Below are 26,510 nucleotides of genomic sequence, written 5' to 3'. Positions count from 1 at the left end.
TGATCCTATTCTACTTTAAATGTATTACATTTATTAACAGAGCCCTTCTGAAGTCCTGTAATTTTGTTCACAGGGGAACTGAAGCTCTGGGCTTCTCTGAGGAGGCACAGAAGTTGAATGTGTGACATGAGCACCCCAAAAACCTCACAGTAAATCCCCTCCCATTCAGACAATTATCTCCCAATCAGTGCATTTGAGAAATTATGAAAAACCCCAAGCCCACAATACCCATAGGCTTTAAATTAGAGGTGGGGAAGGTGTGTCACATTTAAAAAAAGAAATGACCACAAAGGCACTTTTGTTTAAAAGCCTCCAGGGTACTCTGAAATGCCTCATAGCAAGGGGCAAAGCCTGGCAGAGCAGGAAGCTGATAGTAGATGATAATCTGCAACAGGCATGGAGTTCATACAGCCTTGAACATTGAGTATGAATTCAAATTGAATATGTTTTTCTGAGCAGCTTTGAGTTACTGGCTGTTGCCTTTTTTGGAAGAGGAGCTTTAGTGACTAGTTGGGGAGTAATATGAGAAAGAAAAGAAGAATGAACAGCCTGGAAAAAAAAAAGTTTCTAAAAAAGATTAGAGTGGTGTATCACTTCACAAAGTGGTAGACATGTGGACCCTTGTACAGCACCAAAATACTGCTAGCAGGTAGCTCTCCAAGAGCAGGTCATCAGCCACTACAGTCTGACAGATGTCCATTAGCTTAAAAAGAGGGTCTTTTAAGACAGGAGGGAAAAAGACAACATAATCAGGTGGTCTGGTTCATTGGAAGCACCTAGGCCATTCTCAACCTGGACACATCAGTTCCCTTATAGAAGAAATATTCAACAGCATTTTGTGTGACTTCCATTTCCAGTAATATTGTTGTAACATAGGAAACAGAGGTATGTTTGTCTTAAGCATTTTCTTCTTTGAAACAGACAGCAGAAGGAACAGAAAAATTACAGGAGGTAGTGAGTTTAGCAAACCTGCACATAAAACAATCTTTCATAAGAATAAAATGCTGCATTTACAGCTGTAAATGTACACACCCGTATAAGTTAAAAATACAAAGCTACTTTTCTTTTTTAGCTCAGAGAATGAAACAATCAAGTGCTGGATTTAAAATGGTGAACCTCATTGCACTGGCAAAATGAAACCCTTTGTGCAGCATTGGGCTTTTAACTTATCCTAAGTGAGAAGGTTAGACAGTTAGTGCAACCAAAGTGCAGTTGAGTTCTTCACTGTGTGTACATTTTGACTGGCTTGTAAAAAGAATGTCGGAGTTCATGACTCTCTCTGGCAGCTTCCTTTGATGACTGAAGAAAACATGATCTGCAACATAGTGGGCCACAGCCTGACTCTGAATGATTAGACAGGTGTTCATCAGACAGTGGAGAAAAGTCAAAGTCAGCTACCTGGAAAAAGAACATCAAAGAGATCATTTTTAGTTTTGTTCCTTCTGGCTCAAGTGAGTCCAGCAAAAATACAATGGGCCAGAAATGGCACTTGGTCCTCAACCATTTTCAGTCGGTCACCAACTTCAAATAGACTTCGGATTCATACCTGCTGCTCATAGGCAGTCTCTCTACAGGCAAGTTATTCACATTGTGGCACAACGTAAAGGGTATTAGGTACTTTGCAAAGTACCATGAAAGCTACTTTTGATTTAGGAACTCATGCTTATTACAAACACATTTGTAAAAGGTGTATCAAAGCTGGAAGGGAGCTGGGGAGATGAAGGTCACATACTAGGGGTAGGTAACAATTCAGTGCTGTTTTAGGCAATGTACCCCTCCTATTTTATTATCCTGTATCCTCTTGCACTATCTCCCTGCTTTCTTTTGTGTAACTACTCTGAGGTAGATCCTCTGGAAGAGGATCCACTTTAGTGCAAGCATCTGCTTGAGAATATTAACAAATTGCTCATGGAAACTTGATTTAGAATTCTCTGCAATAAGCCAGACACATGCCTGTTGCTAAAAGTGTTTGCTTACGCTGTTTAGATTTTTCAGTGGAACAGATCACACATACCAGGGAAATGTTCCCTCCTGCTCCACTTGTCTGGGGATTACAGAACCTGTCATACTAAATACCTTTCATAGCTGAAAGATACTTAATTACTGTCCCAGATCAAAGCAGGAGTAACTGAATACCTCCACAAGATCTTTTTGTTGTGTGTTACTTCGAAAGGTCGTGTACAGCACCAGTAGCAACATCACTGAAACCAGAGCGATGCAGACCAGGACTAAGAAAGCTGGGTGGATCCCTAGGAAAGAGCACAAGGACACATTCCTGGAGTGATACAAAACACTCTGAGAAAAGGCAACAGTGAGAAGGAAAAGATGGAGAAGTTTTAGGAGAAGCTCTTGTATTTATAGAACAAAGGAGGTGTGTGCAAGAGGGAATAAATTTTCCGTCCTGGATTACTCCATGCCTTTCTGAAATCTCAGAAGAGGGAAAAGGTCTTTCCCGTTTTACCCATCTTTTCTCTTGAACAGCCTAAAAAACCCCACCCAGTTACTTATGTTAGCCCTGACTCCCCAGGGTGTTTGTACCTCTGTGGTACTTCAAGAGTACAGGAAAGGATAGGATTATTTCACTTTCACAGCTGCCTCCAGGACAGAGGATTTAGCCCTGCATGCACATCAGTGCCTGGTGGCCTAGTGGTTAGCATGCAGGACTTTCACTGCTGCAACCCCGGTTCGATTCCTCCGTCCCCCGGGCAGATGGAGCCCGTTAGCCCTGTGAGGCCATCCATCTATGAGAAGGTCACTCTAAACAAACCTACGTCCTGAGGACCTCACTGCCATTGTCCAAGCTTGCTTGGCCCCGGCAGATGAACCTTAGGATTAAAGGGTAGGCTCAGTTCAGCGCAGGCTGTGTCTCACCTAAAAAATCCATTGCGCAGGCTGGAAAGGTAAAAGACCTTTCCCAAAATCTTCGTTCGCGAAGACTGGCCATTATTATTATTATTATTTATTACACAAGTGGTGCCCATGGTGAGATGGGGGTAACTGTTCTGTGTCACAGCCTGGCTGCCCTCTGTCCTCTTCACCTGGCCACCTAACCACTTTCCCAGATGATTTGGGAACCCAAGAGGGGCACATGTCACCATGTATGGGGGAGCCAGCAGGGATCACTGGCAGGAGGGACAGAAATCTGTAATGAAATGGAAACCTAGAGAAATCTGCTCTCAAAAACCCCATAACTAAACTAAAAGGAGAATTGAGACTGTTTAATTGAGTGTGACAGATGTAGATTTTCCTAATTATCCTTTCTAACTACCAAAACTGGACTATTTAAACTGAAAAATATGTAATTTAAGTAATATAGCCTTCCCAGAAAACTTACTAGCTTCAAGATACCCTTGGGACTAAGGGTTCAGCAGACTGCAAGAAGCTCAGAGCAATTACAGCAGGCACATTATAAGCTCTCCTTTCTCTTATTCCTATCCTTTTAGGGTTATATACAAAGTTTTCAGAAACCTCATCTGCAGGCTGGTTAATTCTTAATTGTCCTTAACCTGTTTGAGAGTGTCAGTGCCCTGACAGGTGGGAATCTCTCTCGCTACTCCTCACCTGTTGGCCACACTTTTATCCCGTGGTAGGTTTGCAGCATCGTGACGCCGTTCTCCACTCTGATGCTGAGGCAATACTGCCCCGCGTCCCTGAAGGTGTGGCTGAGATTGTAGCAGGAGCCACTGATCTCCACCAGATGGCATTTGTCACCTTCAAGTGGAATGCACTCGGATTTTATAAGCCAGCATAGTGCCAGTGGTGGGCTGAAAGGAAAAGAGCAAAAAGACTCAACAGAAAAAAGTGAAAAAATCGTGAAAATTTCAGGTAAGAGCTTGGTTAAACTAGTGTAATAGTTTTAAAAATAATGAAGGTAATCTAAATACAAATAGAGAAGTAATTAACCTCACAAGTGTTTGGTTTACAGCATTTGCCAAACGAAAAGGTTGTTTGTGGTGCTTCTGTGAAGGTAAGTCTTTCAGCTGAGAGCTGAATACCTGTGTGGGTCACTGGCAGGGCACTGTGTGTAGAAAACTCCACAGTCATTTTCCGAAAAAGATAAAAGGAAGCTTTTTTCCCTGCACTTCCAAGGGAGTATACGTTGTTTGTTCTTTGTCCTTCTCACACAGAAATCATTGTCTGTGCTACTGAAGCACACCCAAGACTTTTCTAATTAAAAAAACCCTGCAGCTGAAACTAGAAAGAATGTAAGATGAGCTCTGGACAATGGGCTAACAGCTGGAAAAGGTAAATTAATTGCAAGGACCACAGCATTCCCTTACAATAACAAAAGGTTTTTATTTGTTATCAAGCAATCTAGTGCAACCCACTTTATGGCCATATGGCTTCTCACCATGTCTAATTGGTGCTTTTTACTTACGTTTCCAGGCCTCTGTTCCAACTGATTCTGCTCAAACTCACCTTATGCACTATGGACTTGGATTCTGACATCAGATAGAGGTTTTCTTTGCCCTATTTTATTAGTTTTTCTTTCTTATCTCTTTATGACATTCTCTGCTAAAGAAAGCAGCATGTTTATGTGCTTAGCTCATTTTCCAGCTTTGTTTTTGATAACCCATCTCTCAAGCCTTTGTCATTGCTTCTCTGTCTTAAACTCCCATTGCATCAGCCCCAGTCCTGTGACAAGGAGGTTACCAAGCCTGCTTTTAGTGATCTCAGGTTTGCCTGTAATGGTTTTTGCTCTTTTCAGTTTTTGGGGAATGAAGTCTTGTTTGCTACTTACGTGCCATTGATATGAAGAGATAAATTCAAGTTTTCCATTACGTGAGTTTCTCTGGAGCCCACTACATTAATACTTTTAACAGCATCTGAAAAGAAATAAAAAGGCAGCATGTCACACTCCACATTGAAACTTGAACCTCACTGGTTTTCCAGTGAAGGTTTGTTTTCACAGTCTTAGCAGATTTGAGCTCCATCAACCACACAAATAATAATATTTGTCTTATACCCAAAAAGGAAACCTACCAGTAGAGATATTGAAAGTTTTCTGAATTTTTGATGATTTCTTTTTAATATATAATCAACTACTTTATTAATTCTTTACATTTTTACTTCCATGTTTATTTACTCCTGAAGCTGACCAAATCAATGAGACTTTCCAAATGCTTGTTTTAACTTATGTATTGTTTAGGATTGGCTGGTATAAATTGACAAATCCAGCATAAGTTATGGTCAACATTTTATTGTTTTAAGTGTATGTGAGATTTTAAAGAAGACAGTGAATTTTTGTTGTAGATTAAAAAGAAACAGAAGACTTTATATGTTTCCCCCCATTTTTCTGCACTAGAACAGCACAAAATCCATTTTGCAATGGAAACACTTCATTGAATCATGTTGGCCAGTTCTTGTATGTGAAACTGTGCTGAAGTTGTGTTACCACTTTGAAGCTAGATTTTATCTGTACATATATAGGAAGTTGTGGATTGAATATGCAAAATGTTTTTTAATTACCCAAGAGCTCCAGAGCTGTGGTAAAATCACCAGTTTTCTGCATAATTTCTCTTTCGTGGATGATGCTTCCAATTTGCTCCCATTCAGCTACGACTTTCAGATGCACCGTGCGATTCCCCATGGAAGAGCAGTTACAGTAGACAAAGGGTTCCTTGGTAATCTGGTAAATTCTGTGTGAAACAGAAAAAGGTTTAGAATCCAAATTGCCTTTTACCAAGTGCTTGCAGGTTTCTGGTTTAAAATTGGACAAGCTCTAATATATTTTCTTTACAGACTGCAGTCACTGTGATTCTAATTCTACTTTATGTCCATATCAATGAGGATTTATGTCTATGGCATTACCTATAGTGCTACAATCAGTATAAGATCCGGAGTAAACTTGTGCATTTTTAATCAAAGAAACTAAAGATAATGCTAAAAGAATTCACAAAGCGAAATAGGAATAGTCAACAACCTTCATAGCAGGCAGACTATAAGTTAACTGAAACTAAGGTGGGGGGGAGAAAGAAAGAAACAAAATAGTATTCAGAGACTAAAGCTTACATCTCACATCCCTCTTTGCCCATATATGTATTCATCTTCAAATAAGATAAATAACTGAATGTTTTTTTCCTCCCTACTGCCAGGTGGCTTTACCCATAGTTTTATTTCTAATGGTTCTGAGTGCTGTTCTACCCCTGGTAAAGTGCACCTGCATATTATTTGAGACAATCTCCACTTTCAAAAGCTCCTCACCAAACTGTTGTGTATTTATGGATAGCTGGTCACAATAACAGCTCCTTGTTGCCCAACCACTGCTTCCATTCTCCTTAAGTGCACAAATTATTCACATACACGACAACCACCTGCTAATGGAGATCTGCAGGTACAATGATGTTTTAAAATAATTTACAATAAGCTGCTTATTCCATTTCACTCAGTTTGGCTCATCACACACACAGGGTAATACATGTAAGCATATATCTGAACAAGAAGTCTAGGTCTTTAAAACATCATCATCTTGTGAGCACACAGTGAATTTTGATTTTCAGAATTCACCAGGGTGACATGCCGAGGATGTACCAACTCACAAAGGCATGTGCTTTGTCTTGTGATTTAGCTATGATTTTTCTCTAGATGAGCATCTGAATCAGACCCATCTTGAATACTCCTTAAAGCCAACCAAGTAACCACACCTACCCGTCTCCAAAATCCCAGTTGTAGACAAATGATGCTGACTTGAAGTAATGACTTGGGTCATGAAGAGAGAAGGAAATCCGGGTCACTGCACCCATGGAGGAACTAGAACCCCGTGTGACAACTTCACTGTCTTCTATCTGGGCAATGGTGAGATTCCCTGTGATAAATTCTGCAGAATAATAAGGTAGGAAAAGAATGACAGCATATGTCACTTCCATAACGTGCTCTGTGTGTGCATAAAAACATTATTTCAGATGTACTGCTTAAATCTTTGTGTGTCCTACTCTAAGTGTTTAAGTGTATTTTATATCTATTATTCAGTGTTGTTACATATGTTAACGAGGCAGTGAAATTAAAATACTTATTTAGGGTTATACAGTGGGTCATGATAAAACTTCTAATAGAACTAAGAAATCTTGGACCTATTAAGGTCAGTATAAACTTTTACTCTTGATGTAAAAACAAGTGGGATTAACAACGAGTGTCTAGATTTAGAATCAAACCACTATACACACCCTTCATGTTTGGGGTGCTGGGGTTTATTTGTTTGTTTGGGGAGGTTTTCTATTTTGCTGGGGTTTTGTTTTTAGTTTTTAGCTATTTCTACATAAATTAAAATTTGACTACTATGAAGAACAGAGCACTATGTATTGTGAATACAGAAAGGATTAAGTTTTGATGTCTATGAGAGGTTTTATGTTGGAATTTGTTTACAAGGCTGATCTAAAAGAAACTCTCTAACCTGTGAATAAAGAGGTATTATGATGACACGGCGGAAAGCTGTCAGTTGATGATTTCATGTCAATCCCCTATATGAGAAATTGGGTTAACCATACCACCCCACTGGTTAATTTGTAAAAAAAAAAAAAAAACATATTTGTGGTTATGAATATTCCCAATAAGCTGAAATTGCACTTAGGAACATTTGAAAATGCAGCCATGATTTCATATCCGATTTCAGTACACTTATTTAGAGCTTTAAAAGAAAATGTAAAGGCTCTGTTGTGGTGATGGCCTAAGATCTGCTGTGTCATGCAACAGGGACAATCAGCAGTTTGTCACTGCTGCTGGTTATCCTAACTTTAAAAGTAGAAATGCTGGGAAGCATTGTTTTAGGAGTCTGGACATCTCTGAACAATGCTGATGTGTGAACTGCAGCTGCTGAAACATCTGGTTTCTAGTTCAGTTTCTCCAAGTGACAGAGGCAGGAAAACATGGGCAGGATCACACTTTATCCTGGATGGAGGTAGACTGCAGTGTGGCTCTAACGGTACTAATTGTACAATGCCACCTAAACCCACCTCCAGTCAAAGGGCTGCACAAATCAAACTGTGTTGTCAGGAGCCGTATTTACAACTGACTTTCATTTTCCTGGTGCTAACAAAGGCAGCCAGCACCCTGAATACTGAATTCCTGAAGGTGTAGAGGTTGTAAAGGCAAATCTTACCTGTGATCTGAAGCACAGTGACATTTCTAGCAACTGGCCGACACAGCCAACAGTTCCTGTGAGTCACCCAAACAGATACAGGAAAAGTCCCAGGAAATTCTCCGGTCACATTAACTACAGAGTTAAACCCCTGCTCAGATTTCTCTATCAAAATCAGAGGAGCATAAATCCAGTTAAAGTGATACAAGTCTGATGTGACATTTTCATTCTTCACACTTAGAGTGGCCTGAACAGTAGCTTGAGCTCCTGTTGTGATGGGACCATTGTTGGTTATTTCTAGACCATATGCCTCTGTGGAAATGAGAAGAAAAAAAGCAAAACAAATCTTGTTCTATTGCATTTTTAATGTTATTTATTTATTTACGCATTTTAACTAGTCAGTTGAACCACCTCTGCTGCTCTGAATGACTCACTTTTATCTCCTCTACTTATTTCAGCTCTTGCAACTACTGCAGTGGATGGCGTGTGAGTGAAATTGAGTTTTATGGAAAGGATAGATTCAATTTTTCCAAAAAATAGCAGTGCAGCAACATTAAAGGATCTGCATGTGTTAAAAATTAACAAAAAAACAAGCCTAAAACCTCAAAACAAAAGGAAAGGCAACAACCACCAATAGCAGGGCTGGGCAGAGCAGCAGGGCTGGGCAGAGCAGCAGAGCTGGGAGGTTCTCATGCTGGTGCCTTTCCTTCTCTCTTTCAGCAGCCACCAGATTGCTAACCAGGACAGGAACCTTTGAGCTTCAGAAGTTGCATTTCTCACTCATCTGTGACCTGTAATGTGGAGGGAGCACTGGGATCACCCAGCTCCTGTGCTGGCTTTTCTGCACCCATCAGCTTGGGATAGGGTGGAAAGAGATTCCAAAGCATCTACTTAGTGCCCATGTTTTATTTTACGCATCACAGGTGCTGAGCAATTCTGGAGGCAAAAGGACTGTGAGAAATGAACTGTAACATTACTGCCTGAGCAAGAACTCCACTGTTCACATTTCACAGCACAAGAAATGCCCTGAGTTCAGTTTTTTGAGTTAACAGAGAAATGCTTGTGATTTGATGAAATCTGGCACAGTGAGGTTTCATGTCTCTAGAATATTCAGGCTATGCTCCACTTCAGCAGAACTTAGGAAAAAAATAGCCAGTTACCTCATGCTTATCTAGCACTTCTCCTTGGAGGTTATCGTTGTGCTGCACAAACCAGGGCCATATCGGCCCAACAGCTGCAGCAGCTGGAGTTTCAGTGGCAAACCCAAGGTCACTCAGGGAGTGACCGGCACAGCAAGACGTTCCATCCAGTTCAGGGATTTCTTCTACCCTCCCGACCTCTGCAGAATGCAGCTCCGCGAGTCCCACAGGGAGGGACAGCGGCTGCTGAGGTGCCTTGTGACCCGCGGCGCGGGGTCAGCGGAGGGAGCAGAAGTGCAACTTTTAGGTCAGATGTGCAAAGCAGAACCCCGGCTGCTCGGGATGCCCCACCTCCACTGCAGGCTCCAAGGTCGCAGCGCCCGAGAATAAAGTCTGGGGTGGTGGAAAGGTGCCCGGCGCTGCCTCCATCCGCGGTCATAGCTATTAAGCTGGGGCAGCGAACCACCTCCCGCATCAGTAATGCAGCTCACGGCTAATGTGTGACCCCTCGCTCCCCGCAGCCCCTCGCCCGCTCCCCGGCGGCGATGCCAGCGCGGACCCGCGGCCCCTTACCTGCCGCCGAGGCGGCACCGAGGCCGAGCAGCAGCATCACGCAGGTCAGCCGCACCATGCTGGGGGCTGCGGGGGCCACGGGCCGGTTCCGGGACCGGGTCTGGTACGAGGTCTAGGGCCAGGTCTAGTACCGGCTCTGGCCGCGCTGGGGCCGGCGCTACCCCCGAGGCTCTGCGGCACCTCCGTCCGCGCCCCCGGGCCGCTCCCCCGCGGCAGCGCCCAGCCCGCCTCTCCCGGGGGCAGTTCCTGCGGGATCGTGTTGGCAGCGTGACGGGGCTGCGAAGCCGCCGGGGAGTTTAAACAAATAATCAATAAAACAGCGCACAAATGCCGCCCATCTGCGGAAAGCGCGGGGATAGCTCTTAGGGTTCGGACGGGGTTTGTGCTGTGCTTTGGGGATGACACGCACGGGTTCGGTGTTTCTGAGGCCCCGGTGGCGCGGGGACGGCTCGGCTGCGGTTACCGGCACCTGGGCTGCGGTTACCGGTCCCGCAGCGCTCCGGAGGGCCCGTGACGGGCGCGCTGCCGCAGGGAGCCAGAGCCAGAGCCCCGCAGTGGGCTGTGGGATTTTAAAATTAATTTATTTTATATTTTTTCTTTAAACTCCTCATTCGAAGCCCTTTGTCACTCCTGCTTGCGGTTTTGTTTCTCCTGGCGGATCAGCCCCCTCTGCTTGGATTCCAGCCCTGCCGCCGCTCTCCCGGGGCCCCTGCGGGCCGGATCGAGCCGTGCCGGCCGGAGGGACCGGCAGCGGCCCCGTCTGCCCCGGTAACTCTCGCCCGCTGTTACGGGGCCGAGGAGGCGGGCGGGGCTCGCCTCAGGCAGCGCCGGGCTGGGGCGGATCAAGGCAGGGGTGGCACCGGGGCCGGTGAAGGGACCGGGCGGCACCGCGGAGCTCCGCGCCGGCCTCCGCCCTGGCCTCCGCCCCGGGAGAGGCGCGGGAGGCGGCACCGGGAGGAGGCGGCCGGAACTGAGCGCGGGCGCTTCCGTCGCGCCCATGCGCTGCCGGCGGCCTCCGGCAGCAACAAAGGAGGGACCCGGGGCGCCGCGGCCGAGCCGGGCCCGGGAGCCGCGGGGTGAGGAGCGCGGGGGCAGCGCCCCGGAGGGGCCTGGGCCGGGGTGGAGCGCAGCGGTGTGGGGCGAGGCCGGCGCGGCGCTGCCGGCGGGGCGGGACCGGCGCGCCGCGGGCAGGAGGAAGCGGCCGGAGCGCCGCCGGCACCGCCGCCGGAGGCCTCGGGCCGAGCGCGGCACCGGCAGCGCTGAGGGGCGGGGAAGGCGCCGGCGCGGCCGCTCACGGGTGCCCCTGTTCGCAGGGCGGAGATGGGGCCGGCGTGATGGCGCCCTGGCCGCGGGGAGGAGCCGGTGCGAGCAGCGCTGCGGCGGGGAAGGTGAGGGGCGTCCGGGGGGGCGTTTGGGGGCACCCCGGCCATGGAGGCCGTGAGGAGCGCGGACAGAAACCGCCCAGGGCAGCGGGGAGGCCGCCGGTGTCTCAAGATGAATGTGGTTTTAGGTTTCTTCACAAGCGAGAAAGGCAGCTCGTGGACAACTTCGGGTACCGCTGGGAGTGAGTCCCGCCGGGGTGTGTCCGAGGGGAGCTGTTAAATTTGGGATCCTGGGTGACAGGATAACAGGTGTGCGGTGTTGGGAGCATTCCCGAACATGGAGCCTGCTGCTGGGAGAGATGGAACCAAGCAAAACGCGTGGATGTTTGGGCTGAGGTGGGAAGAGCCCAATAACCACTTGTATCTGTTAGTGCATTCCTGTTGCAGTGAGTGCTGTACATGCTTGGCATTGTATTTGTAAGCTTAAGTAAACGTGACAGCTGTGGTTTATGGAAAAGGTGGTCCCCCTCAATAGGTCAGAAAAATGGATGTAGTGATCTGATAGCGGCTGTTAACCAACCATATGTACTAACAAATACTTCTTTATTCTTTTGTAGGTGTGTTGATCTTGATTTTAGGTACTGAAAGCTGACCTTTCCTCCTCGAAGATGGCATTTGTTTCAGCACAAGGGCCTACGGTGGTGGACCAAACCACTTTGATGAAAAAATACCTTCAGTTTGTGGCTGCTCTTACAGATGTCAATACACGTAAGAGAGTTTTTTCTTATCGAAAATTACAGTTCTTCAGTAGTTTGTTTCACAAATGTTGCAGTACTGTTCAGGCAGTAGATCAATGTCAAATTCACTTTGAATTTTGTTTGAGTTTTGATTTTTGAAGAAGCAAAGTGATGAGCAATACTTGCATGAGCCAAAGTGAGTGAGTGGAGTGCGTGTGTGGTTGTGTGGTGGTTGAGAGAATGGTGTGCTTTATAATTGGGCGATGATAGCTAAACTGATAAGATCTGATTGCTTCTTTGATCAATGAGCCTGGTATTTTCCTTCATGATCTAGTTTTACATTTACATTTCTTTGCTTCGATTTCCATTTTCAGCCGATGAAACCAAACTGAAAATGATGCAAGAAGTCAGTGAGAATTTTGAGGTAAATAAAAAGAAAAAAGCCCGAACAACAAAACCCCAACAAAAAATCCCCAGCCTTCTGCAGTGGCAGCCTTTCATGTGCTTAGTGTATGTTGACTTGATTTCTGATTTTATGTGGTTAAAAGATTAATGTTAGTGTCTTGTGACTTATAATTTAAACAGTTACAGGTCATTGATTTTAGGTTTGTATTTAGGAATTGGGCAGGTTGTTGAAGGAATTACGTCTGAACTTAGAGAGCTTTCATTCTCTAATGTTTATTCAGGAAGCATTTAAATAAAAGCGAAGTAAGAGATTTTTCTTCCATTTTTTGAATGTAAATCTCTGTATTTAATGCTTTCCTTTGTTTGGTTCAAATGTGTATTGTGCCCTTGTGAAAAAGAGGCCCTTCTGATTCCTCTGAGTAGTTCCATAGTATAGAAGTGAGAGAGGAGTTCTCAGATGCAGACTCCAACATAGGGAGTGGAGGTGTCTCCAGTGACGTCTTTTGCGTAGTGATGGACCATCATTTTCCATGAGCAGCAGAGAAAGTGTGGGACACAAGTTAACCTTGTGTTAGCAGAAATTATACTCTAGGTGAATACTTAGTTATTATGTGGCTGTTCTGAAATTCATGTTCAAATTCTGTCGGCTGCATTATTGATTTGGGTGTAGAACTGAACATGGAGTGATGATTCTGGGGGACTTCCTGAGGTGAGGTTTAAAACTGAGGTGCTTCCCCACAGTATTACCTGCGTGGCAGTGCCAGTTGGGCTGGCTGTTGGAATGTTGTTCTGGGCTAGCAGAGCATATGGCTCTTCTAAACCAATTTCTGGATGGAAACGTTTGATAGATTTGATTCTTGTTTCTTAAAAATTTTTTGTTTGAGCGTGAATTTTTTCCTTCTCCGCTTCTTCATAGAGATTAAAGGAATTAATTTGTATTCCCCTTTGCTTGCTTCACTGGCAGTGCTCTGTAGTGTGTCAGCAGAATGTAACTAAATCTAATCTGTGTAATGTCTATTATATACATCCCCATTTTTTGTTCTTAATTAGAATGTGACATCATCCCCTCAATATTCTACGTTCCTGGAACACATCATCCCTCGGTTTCTCACCTTTCTGCAGGATGGAGAAGTTCAGTTTCTGCAGGAGAAGCCAGCACAGGTAAACTGTTTGGAGCATCTCTTGTCTTTTTGTAATGAAGTCCTTGATTAACCTAATGAACTGATTTATGTATAGGCTTGTTAAAAATAGATCTGTCATTTGGAGTGAAATTGAAAAAGTCCAGTTTCTAAGTAAGTTACAGATAAACTTTGCAAATCTGGGCTTCTATGCAAAATGAGGAAAAACTGGGTGTGACAGGATTTCTTGCAGAAATACTCTACATTGTTATATTACAAATTACTGACTTTACTGAGGGTTAGGAATGAAAGGCAAAAGTTGAATCTTTGTCATTAAGTGCTTTAAATCGCATTCCTTAAAAAATGTTTGAAAACTTTAGTTTTTCAACTGTAAATTTGTTAGAATTCCCTTAATTCACATATGTGTAGGAAGCATTATGTGTTTGTATATAAGCCTATATCTACATGAAATAAAATGGCTTTTGTTTTTCTGTTTAAGCATGCAGAAGTCTTAAGCTGAAAAAGATGTTGCAACCCCTTGCTGGGTTTTGAGGGCTTTTAAAAAAGTTCTGTCATATCTTTGGCTTTTTTTTTTACAGCAACTCCGAAAGCTTGTGCTTGAAATAATTCACAGAATACCAACAAATGAACATCTTCGTCTTCATACAAAAAATATCCTATCTGTGATGTTTAGATTTCTAGAGGTACTTTTTTTCCTTTTAAAACTGTTTCTAATTTTCAGAAGTATTTTCCTCTACTTTCTTCATCTCCAAAATTTGCTGGGAGTAGGATTTTCAATAGCTGTGCTGCTGGATCAAGAGTGGAAGGGCATTCTCTTTAGGCTTCACCCATGTCATCTTTTAGCACAAACAGCTTTTCTACATGTTCTGTTCTGCCCTTTGAAAATTTGGATTTTACAAATGCAGGGAACTGTTCTCATGCTGGACAAGATTTCTTGGCAGAGAGCTTATTCTAGAGAGTTTGTTTTCTTTCTTGGAATTGAAAACACTGTCATTTGAAGCTCCTAGAAAAGAGCCTACTCTAGGCAGAGGTGTTTAAATAGCCCCACATGGGTCTCTCTGTCTGAGAGGCACTAGGAACAGGTCTGATGGTACAGAGTGATTGAAACTTCTGGGTTTTGTTCCCATAGGGTTGGATTTAATTTTAGCCACTCTAGGACTACAAGATATCAAAGGAAAGGCATGTTGCTCATGCAAATCCATATTAATTGGGCACTTTAGATTGTTGAGAAGAATATAATTTATAGGGTTTTGAAGTACTTACAGAGTAGTTGAAGAATTAAGCAGTGGACTCACTAAAGATTCTTTTTTTCAGACGGAGAATGAAGAAAATGTACTGATTTGCTTAAGAATAATTATTGAATTGCACAAACAGTTCCGACCAGCAATCACTCAAGAAGTAGGTCATAAATCTTTTTATATTCTATAGAACTTACTGCCATGCTCTTCAGAATTGCTGTTTTGTTCTAGTGGGTTGGTTGGTTTGTTTTCCTGCTGTCCTTTTATGTTGCCTGACCTGTAAGGGGCCATATATTTAATTTTTTTTTTAACCATTAAGTAATTTTTAAAAGGATTGCGTAGTGCTACCAACCCTGGTTAAAAATCAAACTCTTAAGGTCTAGTTGTCCTTGCTTCAAGTGCTTATGGACAATATGATCAGACTAAGGAATAGAATTCCCATACAAAGGATGAAAATTGATGCCTTTTTGGTTTGTGACGGGAAAATCCTGGAACAGGACTGTTATCATTATCTTCCCCCTATCCCCCCTCCTCTCTCCTGTGACTCGTCAAGAAGTATTTAAAAGTTGCCTTTTTTCCGTGGGCTTTTCCTGGGAAGACTTATTTGGTTCATAGTAATTATTTCTAATAACACTGTGTTTGGAACTATGTTGAGATGGAGGTGGATCGGATTCTTTCCAAGTGAAATTCGAATTAATATTGACATAACAGAAGGAAATAGAAGGACACTTTCAGATTAATTTCAATTATCATGAAAAATATGCTGTACTGTTGAGTAGAGGTTTTATGTAAATGTACTGTAAATACAGAGGTTCTAATATGGTGGTTTTTTTTTTAAATTTATTTATGGTAAACTGACTTCTTCCTTCCTAGATCCATCATTTCTTGGACTTTGTGAAACAGATTTACAAGGAACTTCCAAAAGTAGTGGTAAGCTTTTTATTTCTTAAATTACCCTTGCTACAGTCAGAAAACTAGTTTTTATTTCTTTATTTTCTCTCTTAAAGGTGTTGACATAATTATTTTTGTATCTAGTGATCCATATTAAACACAGTTTTAGTGACTATATTTATCAAAAATATGTCTAAAAATGGAGACATTTGATTTTGATTTGGAAAACCTTCTGTTTCTAGCACATGATTACCAGCAGGAGAAAATTGAGGCGAACTTTAGTAAAGACACTAAAGCACCAGTGCTTTGGCTACAGTTGTTTCCATGTAGCCAAATGTGTCTTTTTCTGGGCGAAGGGAGGGAGGTCCATGTCTGAGCTTCCTCCCTGATACAGAGTAACTGTTTGGGTGTTTGTGTGTAGCAAAAGAACCCCGTGGGTGGGGGTGCTTTTCTGCTGCTCTCTGTAATGGGGGAGGTCACAGGTTGTGTGTCCGGCCCTGGCAGACCCTGCGGAGAGGAAAAAAACTACTCTGGTGAAAAATTCTATGGAGCGGTTCTAAGAAGATAAAAGGCCTTTTGACTATTAGTAGCATTATTATGTTTTTCTTCTGCTCTTTGCTTGTAGAATCGGTATTTTGAGAATCCTCAGGTGATTCCAGAGAACACTGTTCCCACCCCTGAGATGGTTGGCATGATCACAACCATCGTGGTGAAAGTAAACCCTGAGCGAGAGGACAGCGAGACCAGAACAGTGAGTATTCTAACTGCTCCTTACCTGTGACACTGTCTGTATCACAATACCACAAATCAGAAGGCCAGGTAAACGTAATAGACTCTTCTTGCTTGTTTTTCTTATCAAAATTTATCTTTAGAAGCTGATTGAAACTTTTCAGGTATTTTCTATGCAGCTGTAATTACGGGATTTTTATTTAATATAATGCCAAATGATTTTGTGCTTTTTAAATGTTAGTATTGCCAAGTATAGTGCTATTAAAATGAGCAGTTTTTGTAAAAGTGTATTTTAAATACTTTTTTGAATTAATAGTTAAGCTGTTTATAAAGCAACTATTCTTTCTTTCAGCATTCAATAATTCCCAGAGGATCTTTATCGCTGAAGGTCTTGGCTGAGCTACCTATTATTGTTGTTCTCATGTATCAGGTTAGTATACTGCAGTATATTTTGCATGTAAGTACTTCCTATTTCTGAATGGCTTGTCTAACTTCTGTTGGCTCACATATTAGTAAAAATGAATGTAATGTATTTTTGAGATTAAAATATCATCTAAAAATAAGCTGCTGAGATATCTCAATTTTTTCTGATTAGTTCTCAAATAAATTGACTGCAAGTGTGACTTGTAAATTTCTCTAATAATATTTTATTTTTTTTTAAGCTCTACAAGCTGAACATTCATAATGTAGTAGCTGAATTTGTGCCCTTGATTATGAACACTATTATAATACAAGTTTCTGCTCAAGCAAGGTAAGAGCATTTCTAAAGTATTTTGATGATATTTAGGATAAACTACTAAAACCTGCCATTCAGTAGGGCCTGAAATATTGTTGTTTTATATTTTGTGATTTTTGCTTATAGTCTTACTGCTTTTAATCTCAAAAGTAGCAACAGTTATCTGACTAAAAATAGTCAAAGTCCTTTAGATGAAGTAATTAGCAAATCTGAATATTGGCCTTATATACCTCTGATAAAATCCATGGTGAATAAGTTGTTGAAGCTTGAGAGAGACAGACAAGTCTGTGGGAGGGAGTATTGCTTGGAGAAAAAAAATTGCCCCAGTTAGGGGAAAGGAGCCAAATATTTGATGCTTTGTATTGGCTTGGCTTTCTGTAGGAAGTTGAAAATTGTGTGGCTACCTCAGGGCTGTGCATTTCTGCTTGGGGCACAAGGTGCTGCTGGGAATGTGAATGGCAGAGGGCTTGTTGAAAATGGGCTCTCCTATGGTGATTTTATTCCCTTATGAAGCAAGAGCCTCACCAGAAGATGATGTAATTTGAAACTTTGGGGAATTTGTTGAGCGAAGGTATTAAAGAGAAGGAACAAAATCGTAACCACTGTTCAATTTACTTTCAGACAACATAAACTTTACAACAAGGAATTGTATGCTGATTTCATTGCTGCTCAGATTAAAACATTGTCTTTTCTGGCTTATATCATCAGAATTTACCAGGTAGGATGCATTTTTATCACTTTGTTACTTAATGCAACAGATTTCTAGTTGCTTTATGGCAGGCAAGTGACCAGCATGACTGCAGTGCATCAGGGACTGGAGAGAGGAGCATTTGTGTAACAAATTTGAAGGTAGGGCTGTACTTGGTTATCCTTTCAGAAGCATCCTCATGTGAATGCGAAGTAAAAATGTTCCATTCCCCCTCCCTGGGCATTTAGGGAATGACTATTGTATTTTAGTTTTAGAAGTAGACTTTTTAAAGAGCAACAAATGAATTTAAACTGAACGTTATTTTGCAAATATAAAGCAAGAACAGAACATCATAATAGTTGTACTCATTTTTTTGTTGTAGGAATTAGTGGCTAAATATTCTCAGCAAATGGTCAAAGGAATGTTGCAGTTGCTCTCCAACTGTCCAGCTGAAACAGCACATCTCCGGAAGGAGCTTCTGATTGCTGCTAAACACATCCTGACAACAGACCTGAGGAGCCGTATGTACAACTTCTTATAAATGTACCTATAAACTGGAAAGATCTCAGCTATTTCTGTGTATTTCAGAGGCATATTGCTTATTTGTTTTGGGCTGTGACACACTTCTGATTATTTTGGGTGTAGGTGGGATTTTTGTTCTGTGTTTTTTTCTTTTTCCTTAAAAAATAAAGTCATCTGAATAGGGTGGCAGACTGACCAACTGACTTCTCTAGCTTTCCATGTAATTACCGTGTGATGATACAAATTTGTGGTGGTTTGTAGTTGTGCCTATAATTGAATAGGTATTTTATAGTACTAATTTGTTAACCTGAATGGAAGTAGTTCTGTCAAAAGTTCATACCATCTGTTTGCTCATAGTATTTGTCTCTAGCATTTTTGGTCTGCCTGAAGTAACTAGGTTTGGTGGATATGTCCTGTTCTGGCAGAGTTGCACAATTGGAGATCAGTGTACTTACTTGAGTGTGTGGTCCCTTTCCTTTTCCCTCTGCTAACAGCAGTTCTGGGGTAGTGCAATGTCTCAAATCTTCTTAGATTGCCAAAAGAAAAAGCTAAGCTTGTTTCCTAGTTCTGGAATTTACTATTGTGGTCACATGGAAAGCTGTTCCTTTGCTATTTTTCTAAAGAAATTAGCTTATTTGTTCTACATTTTTCAGCCTCTCCTTAATAACGTAGCCTTTTATAAGCTTCAGGAATTAATTTTATAATAAGACCACTTTCTGACTTAGGTTTGAATACCTAAGTTGAGTGGTTTAATGCTTAACTATCTTATTTTGATTATTTTCTTTGCCAATCATTACGTATAGCATTTTCATTTTTCTCTCTGTTTTTTAAATTATAGAATTTATTCCATGTATGGATAAGCTGTTTGATGAATCTATACTTATTGGCTCTGGATACACTGCCCGAGAGACACTAAGGTAGGACAGAATTTAAAAAAGCTATTTAAGTGCCTGGCAGGGGTGGTTACTTTTGAAGTTATTAATATCTACAGGAATGTCTGTATAGGGTCCTAAATCTTTGCTTCAAAGAACTAATTTTATTAGATTGTTTTATTGGCAGGGCTTGTGCTGCTATAAAGAGAGGCTGTTGTTTAATACTTTAGCGTGGTAGGGTGAGTGTAGGGCAAAATGAGATAAATGGGTGAATGAAAATGATTTCATTTTTTTAAGTGGCAGAGCAGAACCAAAACAGTGGTCACAGTGAAATCAACTCAATATCTGCCAATATTTCATGAATCACCCTAAATCTTATGTCCAATGTGAAATCTGAATGAGATTTAAACTGTTTTATCAATGAGTACCTTAAAACTTACTCATTTGCAATTGAAAAAGTACATGGGGACAATACTTACTTTCTGTGTCTTCAACAGTCTAGATTTTAGGTGAGCTTGCTGACCATAATAAAGTACATGAACTAGGAGAATTATTTCCTCTTGCTGAAGTATCAAGTTTACCTTATTGACAACATGTATTAGATTTTGAAGTATTTGCTGTACTAGATGCTTAACCTAGTAGTTAAAAACAAATGATTTTTAAAATGTAGCAGTTTTCATAACTGCTTTGGGAATAATGAATCAGCAATGATTAATTGTGAAACAACTCACCAACACTGCTCAGAACGTGGCTTAAAATGTGCTAATTTGCTGTGAGCTGTATGTACATGAAAATATGTGCTGGGATGTTCTGCAGGGGGGCAGAGAAAGATCAGAGAGGTTACACCAGTGTTGTGGGACAGATTGCTGCATCTTTGGGTAGATTGTACAGGCTGTAATTCTCTTGTGTAACTGAAAAAGCCTTGTGAACTCTGAGTTTGCATGTGAAAATAGAAAATTTACATTTAGAAATTTGGAAATAGCTCCAGGCAGGAACTATTTGTTAAGTCCAATTAACAACAGTTTTAGCTGTACTCAACGTGTGTTCTTCCTTTCCTGTTTTTACTGACAGACCCCTGGCTTACAGCACTCTGGCAGACCTGGTTCATCATGTCCGGCAGCATTTGCCACTCAATGACCTCTCTCTTGCTGTCCAGTTGTTTGCCAAGAACATTGATGATGAGTCCTTGCCCAGCAGTATCCAGACCATGTCTTGCAAGCTTCTGCTAAATTTGGTAGACTGCATCAGGTCTAAAAGTGAACAGGAAAATGGAAATGGTAGAGATATTCTTATGAGAATGCTGGAGGTATTGATTTGTTTAAAGCTTTTCATAATAAGTTGGATATCCTATTTTATAGGATGTTGTCAATCACATTTTAATTTCTCCTTTCTTCAGAAATGAGAATGTGTAGAAACAGCCTGTGGACTGTATTTCACTTTAGTGCTTCAGAGAAGGGTTTTTTAGAATGCTGTGCAGCTCAATAATATCTCAAGTGTAGTGGAGATGCTTTGTGAAATCAGCTTCGTCCAGTGACTTGTTTCAAAGCAGGAAACTGAATATCTGAATGTCTGTTTTATGGTAGCTTAACTGCTGGTGGTTTCTTTTTTTTTATTGTTTTATTTTAAATTATATTTGTTACCTTTTTTCCCCTGCTTAATAGCATATAAGACTGGTATTTTTTAATACCTTCTGGTTATGCATGTGTTCTTTTTGGTGTGTTTTTTTTTTAAACCCGAAAGAGGATTTTCTCACAGGTCTTTGGTATAGCACAACACAATCTGTAAAATTTGAGATATCTTCACTTTGAAGACCTACTGATCCTTTTTAAGGATCTTTAGGTGGAGGATCCTGGGGGCCTTTTTGGTTTTTTTTTTTGGGTTTTTTTTTTTTTTCAATGGGGAATGCACCAATTGTTTAAACTAAGCAAACTACTTTGATAGGCTTAAAAATGTTTGCTTCATTTGAATGCCTTCAGAAACAGTTGTTTTATTGATCTCGGTATGCTGACTTGCAGTATTAGTATTTTTAAATTTAGATTGATTTTTGAGGAATAAACATTTTCTTTTTCCTTCCCCCTCCCTTACTCTTTCATTTGCTTTTCCCCTTTGTGCCTTAGGTCTTTGTTCTGAAATTCCACACCATAGCCCGGTACCAGCTGTCTGTGATTTTTAAGAAATGCAAGCCCCAGTCTGAGCTCGGGGCTGCCGAAGCCGCGTTACCCGGGGTTCCAACAGCAGCAAATGCAGCCCCTGTTCCTGTTCCATCTCCTGCCCCAGCCACTCCAGTGGCCCCTGCACCAGTACCTGTATTTGAAAAACAAGGGGAGAAGGAAAAAGAAGATAAACAGACATTCCAGGTCACAGATTGCCGGAGCCTGGTGAAAACTTTGGTCTGTGGTGTCAAGACGATCACGTGGGGCATCACGTCATGCAAAGCTCCTGGGGGTAAAGCTGCCTAATATTTAATTACATTCATCTTTCATTATTCTACAGTTAAAACTCTCTAGCATGAAAACAAATAGTATTTTTAATGGCTAACTACTATCTTATTCTTCTTTCAGAAGCACAATTCATTCCCAATAAACAGTTGCAACCTAAGGAGACACAAATCTATATAAAACTGGTAAAATATGCAATGCAAGCTTTGGATATTTATCAGGTATGTAACCTGCCCACATCACACTTTGATTTATACAGTTGGTTTTGTATTAGATTTTTTTAATAAGGATTTACTTGTCAGCTGAAAGACAAATTTCACATGTAGTATATTTTCAGTAAGTCTTTACTTAGGACCGGGGCTATTGAGAAATTCTCCAAATTTCAAAGTACCACTTGCAAGGACTGTATTGTTTTCTTAACAGTCATTTTTGTCTGTGTTTATGCAGGCATGTCAGACTAAAAATAATTCTTTCATGTAGTGGATTAAATCTTTTCTTGAAAGAGATAGTTTAGCTGTCAGTCCAAGCATTCACATGTCTGTGTTAATCTTCTATGGTTACACACAGTACTGATGAAATGTAAATGTGTGTGATTGGGTATAATGTAGCTTTACAAATGCACTGATATCTCCTGCTATCATCTTTTTCCACTCCTAACATCATAGTTTTAAAATCTGTGCTGAAAAAGCTCTTTTTTAATATTTTTGTCATGATTGGCTCTTGTGCCCAGCTTCTAATCATATGGGGCTTGCATGTGAAACCTATTAAATCTAAGATTTTTTACCAAAGGACTTTAAGAATAATGGGGGGGGAAAGTTACTCAAATTCTGTAACTAGTATATGTGTTTTCTCAATTGCTGTATTTAGGTTCAAATAGCAGGAAATGGACAGACATATGTTCGAGTAGCAAACTGTCAGACAGTCAGGATGAAAGAGGAAAAGGAAGTTCTGGAGCATTTTGCTGGTGTGTTTACAATGATGAACCCTTTAACTTTTAAAGAAATCTTTCAAACTACTGTTCCTTACATGGTGGAGAGAATCTCAAAAAACTATGCTCTTCAGGTATGTTTTTGTTTACTTTTTTAAATTGATAATAAAAAGCATGTAGGAAATAGCTTATGCCTTGAGGGACATATGGCTGAAGTGGAATTATAACTAATAACGTTGAAATTAGCATGTGAGACTGGAATCAGTCTATAGAAAAAGTAGTCTATGAAAATAGTGTGAAGGTGGATTTTCAAAAACCTTTCCAGACAAAGTGATGCAGTACAAACATGAGCACTTCTAGAAGATATGAATGGAATTTATTCTTGAACAGTATTGAACACTGTGGAGTTGTTGTTTTGTTCAGGTTGTTGTGTTAATGTTCTACTGTTTTACAGAATGCAAATCCTATAATATCCATTTAAAATTAAACTTTAAACTTGAACATTAAGTTACATATATGATTGTTTTCCACTGAGGACAACCTGAATCACTTGGGTAGCAGTGGAGATGGGAAAGGAAATCAGTCTTAGGGTTTGTTTTTTTTTTTAATGGATGGTGCTTTTATCCTTTTGTTCTTTTTATTACAGCAGTATTAAATTCTTTCTGGTTTCCTTTTATAGATTGTTGCCAATTCCTTCTTGGCAAACCCTACTACCTCTGCCCTCTTTGCAACAATTTTGGTGGAGTATCTCCTGGATCGACTGCCAGAAATGGGCTCTAATGTGGAACTCTCCAATCTGTATCTCAAGCTGTTCAAGTTAGTCTTTGGCTCTGTTTCACTGTTTGCAGCTGAAAATGAACAAATGCTGAAGGTAAAGATCATTTGTGTTAAAAACAAGTCTGTTTTAAAAACAAGGCTCTTAAGAGTTTTACGCTGTTTAGCATTTGAGAGTCTTTTAATGTTTGAAGCACTCCTTATGATATATCTCCATTTTTTCCAAATGCCAAGTAGGTTGTCTTATATTTATAAGAGATGATTTCTGTGAATGTTTGCTTCATATTTGAAACTGTGAAGTGGTGTGCTAATTCCGAGTATAAATGGCCGATCCATGATTGTGTTCTGTGATTGCCATAAACCCATGTAAAACTTCATGGTCAGAAGATGCACATCACACATATTTTTTCACCTTTGTTTCCATGTTAATGTAAAAGTTTTGCTTGGACTGAGATCACTTTTTTGTGTGTTGGTGAATGTTGTTTGCTCCTGTCATATTCAATGACATGTACCTCTTGAGTTAGATATTTATATGCTCTTGAAAAGTCTGGGTTTAAGGAATGCTGCTTTTTTCCATTTACAGCATATTGCCTGTGTATTCCAGGGATCTATTTATGTTGATGAGATCATCTCATTATTCAGTGAATTTAGAAATGCTGAGCTTGAAGCAAGACCGTGCACTTCTCATAAAAGCAACAGCTGCCTATACTTAGAAAAGATATTTAAGATTTTAATGGAACACTGATTGTTCTCTCATCATTCATTTCTCTTCCTTTTACCTTGTGACAAACAAAATTTCTGATACAGGCAACTGTGTAGAACAGAGTGGGGCCTCCCAATTTTCCAGGTTCTTTGAAAGATAACAATAATATGAAGCAATATTCATTAGTAATATGAAGCAGTATTTATGTAATCTTGCTTAAGTTCTTGTAGTTTGTCATCAGAATCAAGGTCATTTGGATTTTATAAGCTGGAGATGAAATTTAAAGAGTGTAATTTACTACCTTCACAGTTTCATGCTTCTGTTCCTTTTTTTGTTTCTCCAGGATTGATGATAGGGGCCTTGGGTAGACAATTTAATTGAATGATGGAGGCCATTTGCAACATTTGCATAGCAATGTGGAGAGCTTTTTAGATGTTAATAAAATCCAGAATTGTGTTACTGTTTGTCCCTGATCTGTGAGAATACTTGTATTTGTCAACTCTCTTTAATGATTCCTTCAAACTGTTATTGTCCTCTGCTCTAGAAAGGCTGAAGAATTTGCTTTCAAAATGAAATTAAGAACTAGTGATGAAGTTAAATCAGGAGTAAATTAATATTGTCAAGTGTCTTCTCTTGTCATTCTGACACCTGATTTCGGCTCCACATCCCCAGGTTCTGTAGAGCAAAGATTTTTCATTGTGTCGAATTCACAGGATCTCATGCTGAACTCTTGTACAGTACGATGATGATAAAATGGGTGTTTTATTAATCTTCAAGCTTTATTTTCTTTATAGCCACATTTGCACAAGATTGTGAACAGCTCTATGGAACTTGCACAGACTGCCAAAGAGCCCTATAACTATTTCCTGCTGCTCAGAGCACTGTTCAGATCTATTGGAGGAGGCAGTCACGATCTGTTATACCAAGAATTCTTGCCGCTGTTACCAAACTTACTGCAAGGTAGAACAATACCTTCTTTCCCCACCCCACTTTCTGATTTTTTTTATGTAAATAGTAGTAATAAAGTTATGTTCTGTAATTAAACCCCCCCAAAATTAAAACCCTAACCCTGATAAGTAGCTTCTGATTTTTAGCTTAGCAGTTGATTAAATATCTTGAATGTGGCTTATTTTCATTTTCTATCAGCTGCTTCAGGCTCCATAGTTTTGGCTGCTTCACAATTTCTGCTGCTTGTTTTTCTCCTTTTCATTGTGCGGCTTGTGGGGTTTTCTTGTTTGTTTCTTTTGTTTTTTTGGCTGTGGGTAACTTTGTTGGCATAAAGCATTGAGGGAGAAGTGAGTAGGAGAAGCAAGGTTGCCAGGCCATCACTGGTTTTATGGGAACAGTATTGCAGCAAAGCTCTGGTGGTTCTGCAGTCGAGGGCATGTGTGTGCACCTGCAAGGGCATTATAAATAGAAATGCAAGTAGTGCCAGTCTGCAGAAAGAAGTGGAAATAAGAATCAGTTTGATTAATTGAGCATTTGTGCTTGCAAGGACTGTGTTCCAGAGATATTGAGGGTGAACAAGGAAATGTGGAGAACTACTTAAACCTAAGGACAAGCTATTGGAACTATTCCAGGACTGTAACTGGTTCTCATCTACAGCTGTAGGGACAGTTTTTATTCTGGTTAGGAAGTATCTCTGTTAACAATAAATCATTATGTAGAACGTGTCAGTGTAGAAGAGGTTGCTTGGTTTATGGAGTATGTGGAATCTTCATGGGGAGAAAAATAACTTGGGGAATACGCTTAGTCTGTATGGGACAGTGAATGTAATTGAACTCATTAAATGTTTCTTTTCAGGACTCCCAATATTTTAAAAACAATTTGTTCTGTGTGGGATTTTTTTTATTGTTACAAGGCTGAGGTTTGAGTCCAATTATCTTTTTCTTTTTTTCATCTGCTATATTCAAATACTGCTTTATTGAATCCAGTATCTAACTTTGCAATATGCATAGATACTCCTTCCTTCTGTATGCATGTACCTAAAAAAGCATTCTCTGCATGAAATCCTTAGATGTAAGTTAGAAATATGGATGATATAATATTTTGTAAATCCATTATTTACAGACCTATAAACTCTGCTGAATTTAAAAACGTCAGGTTGTTCGGAATTTAGAAAGTAGCAATTTGTAGCAATAAGCTGGGTACTGTCTTTTTCCTTTGACTGTGTAACTTATCCATGATTTTCAGGACTCAATATGTTACAAAGTGGGCTTCATAAACAACACATGAAGGACTTGTTTGTAGAGCTCTGCCTCACTGTGCCTGTTCGTTTGAGCTCGTTGCTGCCCTATCTGCCAATGCTGATGGACCCCCTGGTGTCAGCTCTCAATGGATCCCAGACCCTGGTTAGCCAAGGCTTGAGAACCTTGGAATTGTGTGTGGATAACTTGCAGCCAGACTTTCTGTATGATCATATTCAGCCAGTTCGAGCTGAGCTAATGCAGGTAAATGTGTTGTTTCCTGTTAGACCACAAGAGGTCATTGATTTGCTAAGTATTGTTAGAAATTTGTATGAAGCTTTGGTTATAAAAACTTGAAAAATCTGTCATGAGAACCGTACCAGCCAGATGTGTGTGCAAAAGGACAGTTGTTGTTG

At 40.7% G+C, this 26,510-nt stretch overlaps 2 protein-coding genes across 5 annotated transcripts in view; one reads left to right on the top strand and one right to left on the bottom strand.

The window, feature by feature from the left end:
• Window positions 1-834: 834 nt before the first annotated feature.
• Window positions 835-10,235, bottom strand: TMEM130 (transmembrane protein 130). Its single transcript, XM_027683415.1, has 8 exons — window positions 9,787-10,235; window positions 8,096-8,386; window positions 6,649-6,817; window positions 5,470-5,639; window positions 4,742-4,826; window positions 3,562-3,764; window positions 2,137-2,249; window positions 835-1,398 (listed from the first exon to the last, which is right to left on the bottom strand). Exons 1-8 carry the CDS (start codon window positions 9,842-9,844, stop codon window positions 1,222-1,224), a joined length of 1,266 nt encoding a protein of 421 aa, XP_027539216.1. The 5' UTR covers window positions 9,845-10,235; the 3' UTR covers window positions 835-1,221.
• A 51-nt stretch (window positions 10,236-10,286) lies between these two features.
• Window positions 10,287-26,510, top strand: part of TRRAP (transformation/transcription domain associated protein) — a 77,824-nt gene continuing 61,600 nt past the window's right edge. Inside the window, exons 1-21 of one of the 4 annotated variants that reach the window (XM_027683412.1) lie at window positions 10,287-10,554; window positions 11,100-11,174; window positions 11,726-11,876; window positions 12,220-12,269; window positions 13,301-13,411; window positions 13,968-14,072; window positions 14,704-14,787; window positions 15,501-15,557; window positions 16,144-16,269; window positions 16,600-16,677; window positions 16,910-16,998; window positions 17,605-17,701; window positions 18,054-18,192; window positions 19,032-19,110; window positions 20,137-20,371; window positions 21,183-21,510; window positions 21,627-21,724; window positions 22,371-22,565; window positions 23,111-23,302; window positions 24,703-24,868; window positions 26,102-26,358. In XM_027683412.1, coding sequence (XP_027539213.1) covers window positions 11,777-11,876; window positions 12,220-12,269; window positions 13,301-13,411; window positions 13,968-14,072; window positions 14,704-14,787; window positions 15,501-15,557; window positions 16,144-16,269; window positions 16,600-16,677; window positions 16,910-16,998; window positions 17,605-17,701; window positions 18,054-18,192; window positions 19,032-19,110; window positions 20,137-20,371; window positions 21,183-21,510; window positions 21,627-21,724; window positions 22,371-22,565; window positions 23,111-23,302; window positions 24,703-24,868; window positions 26,102-26,358 — 2,586 coding nt within the window. In that variant the 5' untranslated portion in view covers window positions 10,287-10,554; window positions 11,100-11,174; window positions 11,726-11,776. Of the gene's footprint in view, window positions 10,555-10,609; window positions 10,863-11,099; window positions 11,175-11,725; window positions 11,877-12,219; window positions 12,270-13,300; window positions 13,412-13,967; window positions 14,073-14,703; window positions 14,788-15,500; window positions 15,558-16,143; window positions 16,270-16,599; window positions 16,678-16,909; window positions 16,999-17,604; window positions 17,702-18,053; window positions 18,193-19,031; window positions 19,111-20,136; window positions 20,372-21,182; window positions 21,511-21,626; window positions 21,725-22,370; window positions 22,566-23,110; window positions 23,303-24,702; window positions 24,869-26,101; window positions 26,359-26,510 lie in introns of those variants that run through there. The other 3 variants (XM_027683411.1, XM_027683414.1, XM_027683413.1) reach the window with 3 other exon arrangements.

The sequence above is a fragment of the Neopelma chrysocephalum genome, unplaced genomic scaffold (assembly GCF_003984885.1).
Source record: "Neopelma chrysocephalum unplaced genomic scaffold, ASM398488v2 Primary Assembly neopelma1_65, whole genome shotgun sequence".
NCBI lineage: Eukaryota > Metazoa > Chordata > Aves > Passeriformes > Pipridae > Neopelma > Neopelma chrysocephalum.
Note: the sequence above shows the minus strand (reverse complement) of the source record. Positions and strands in the feature narration are given on the sequence as shown.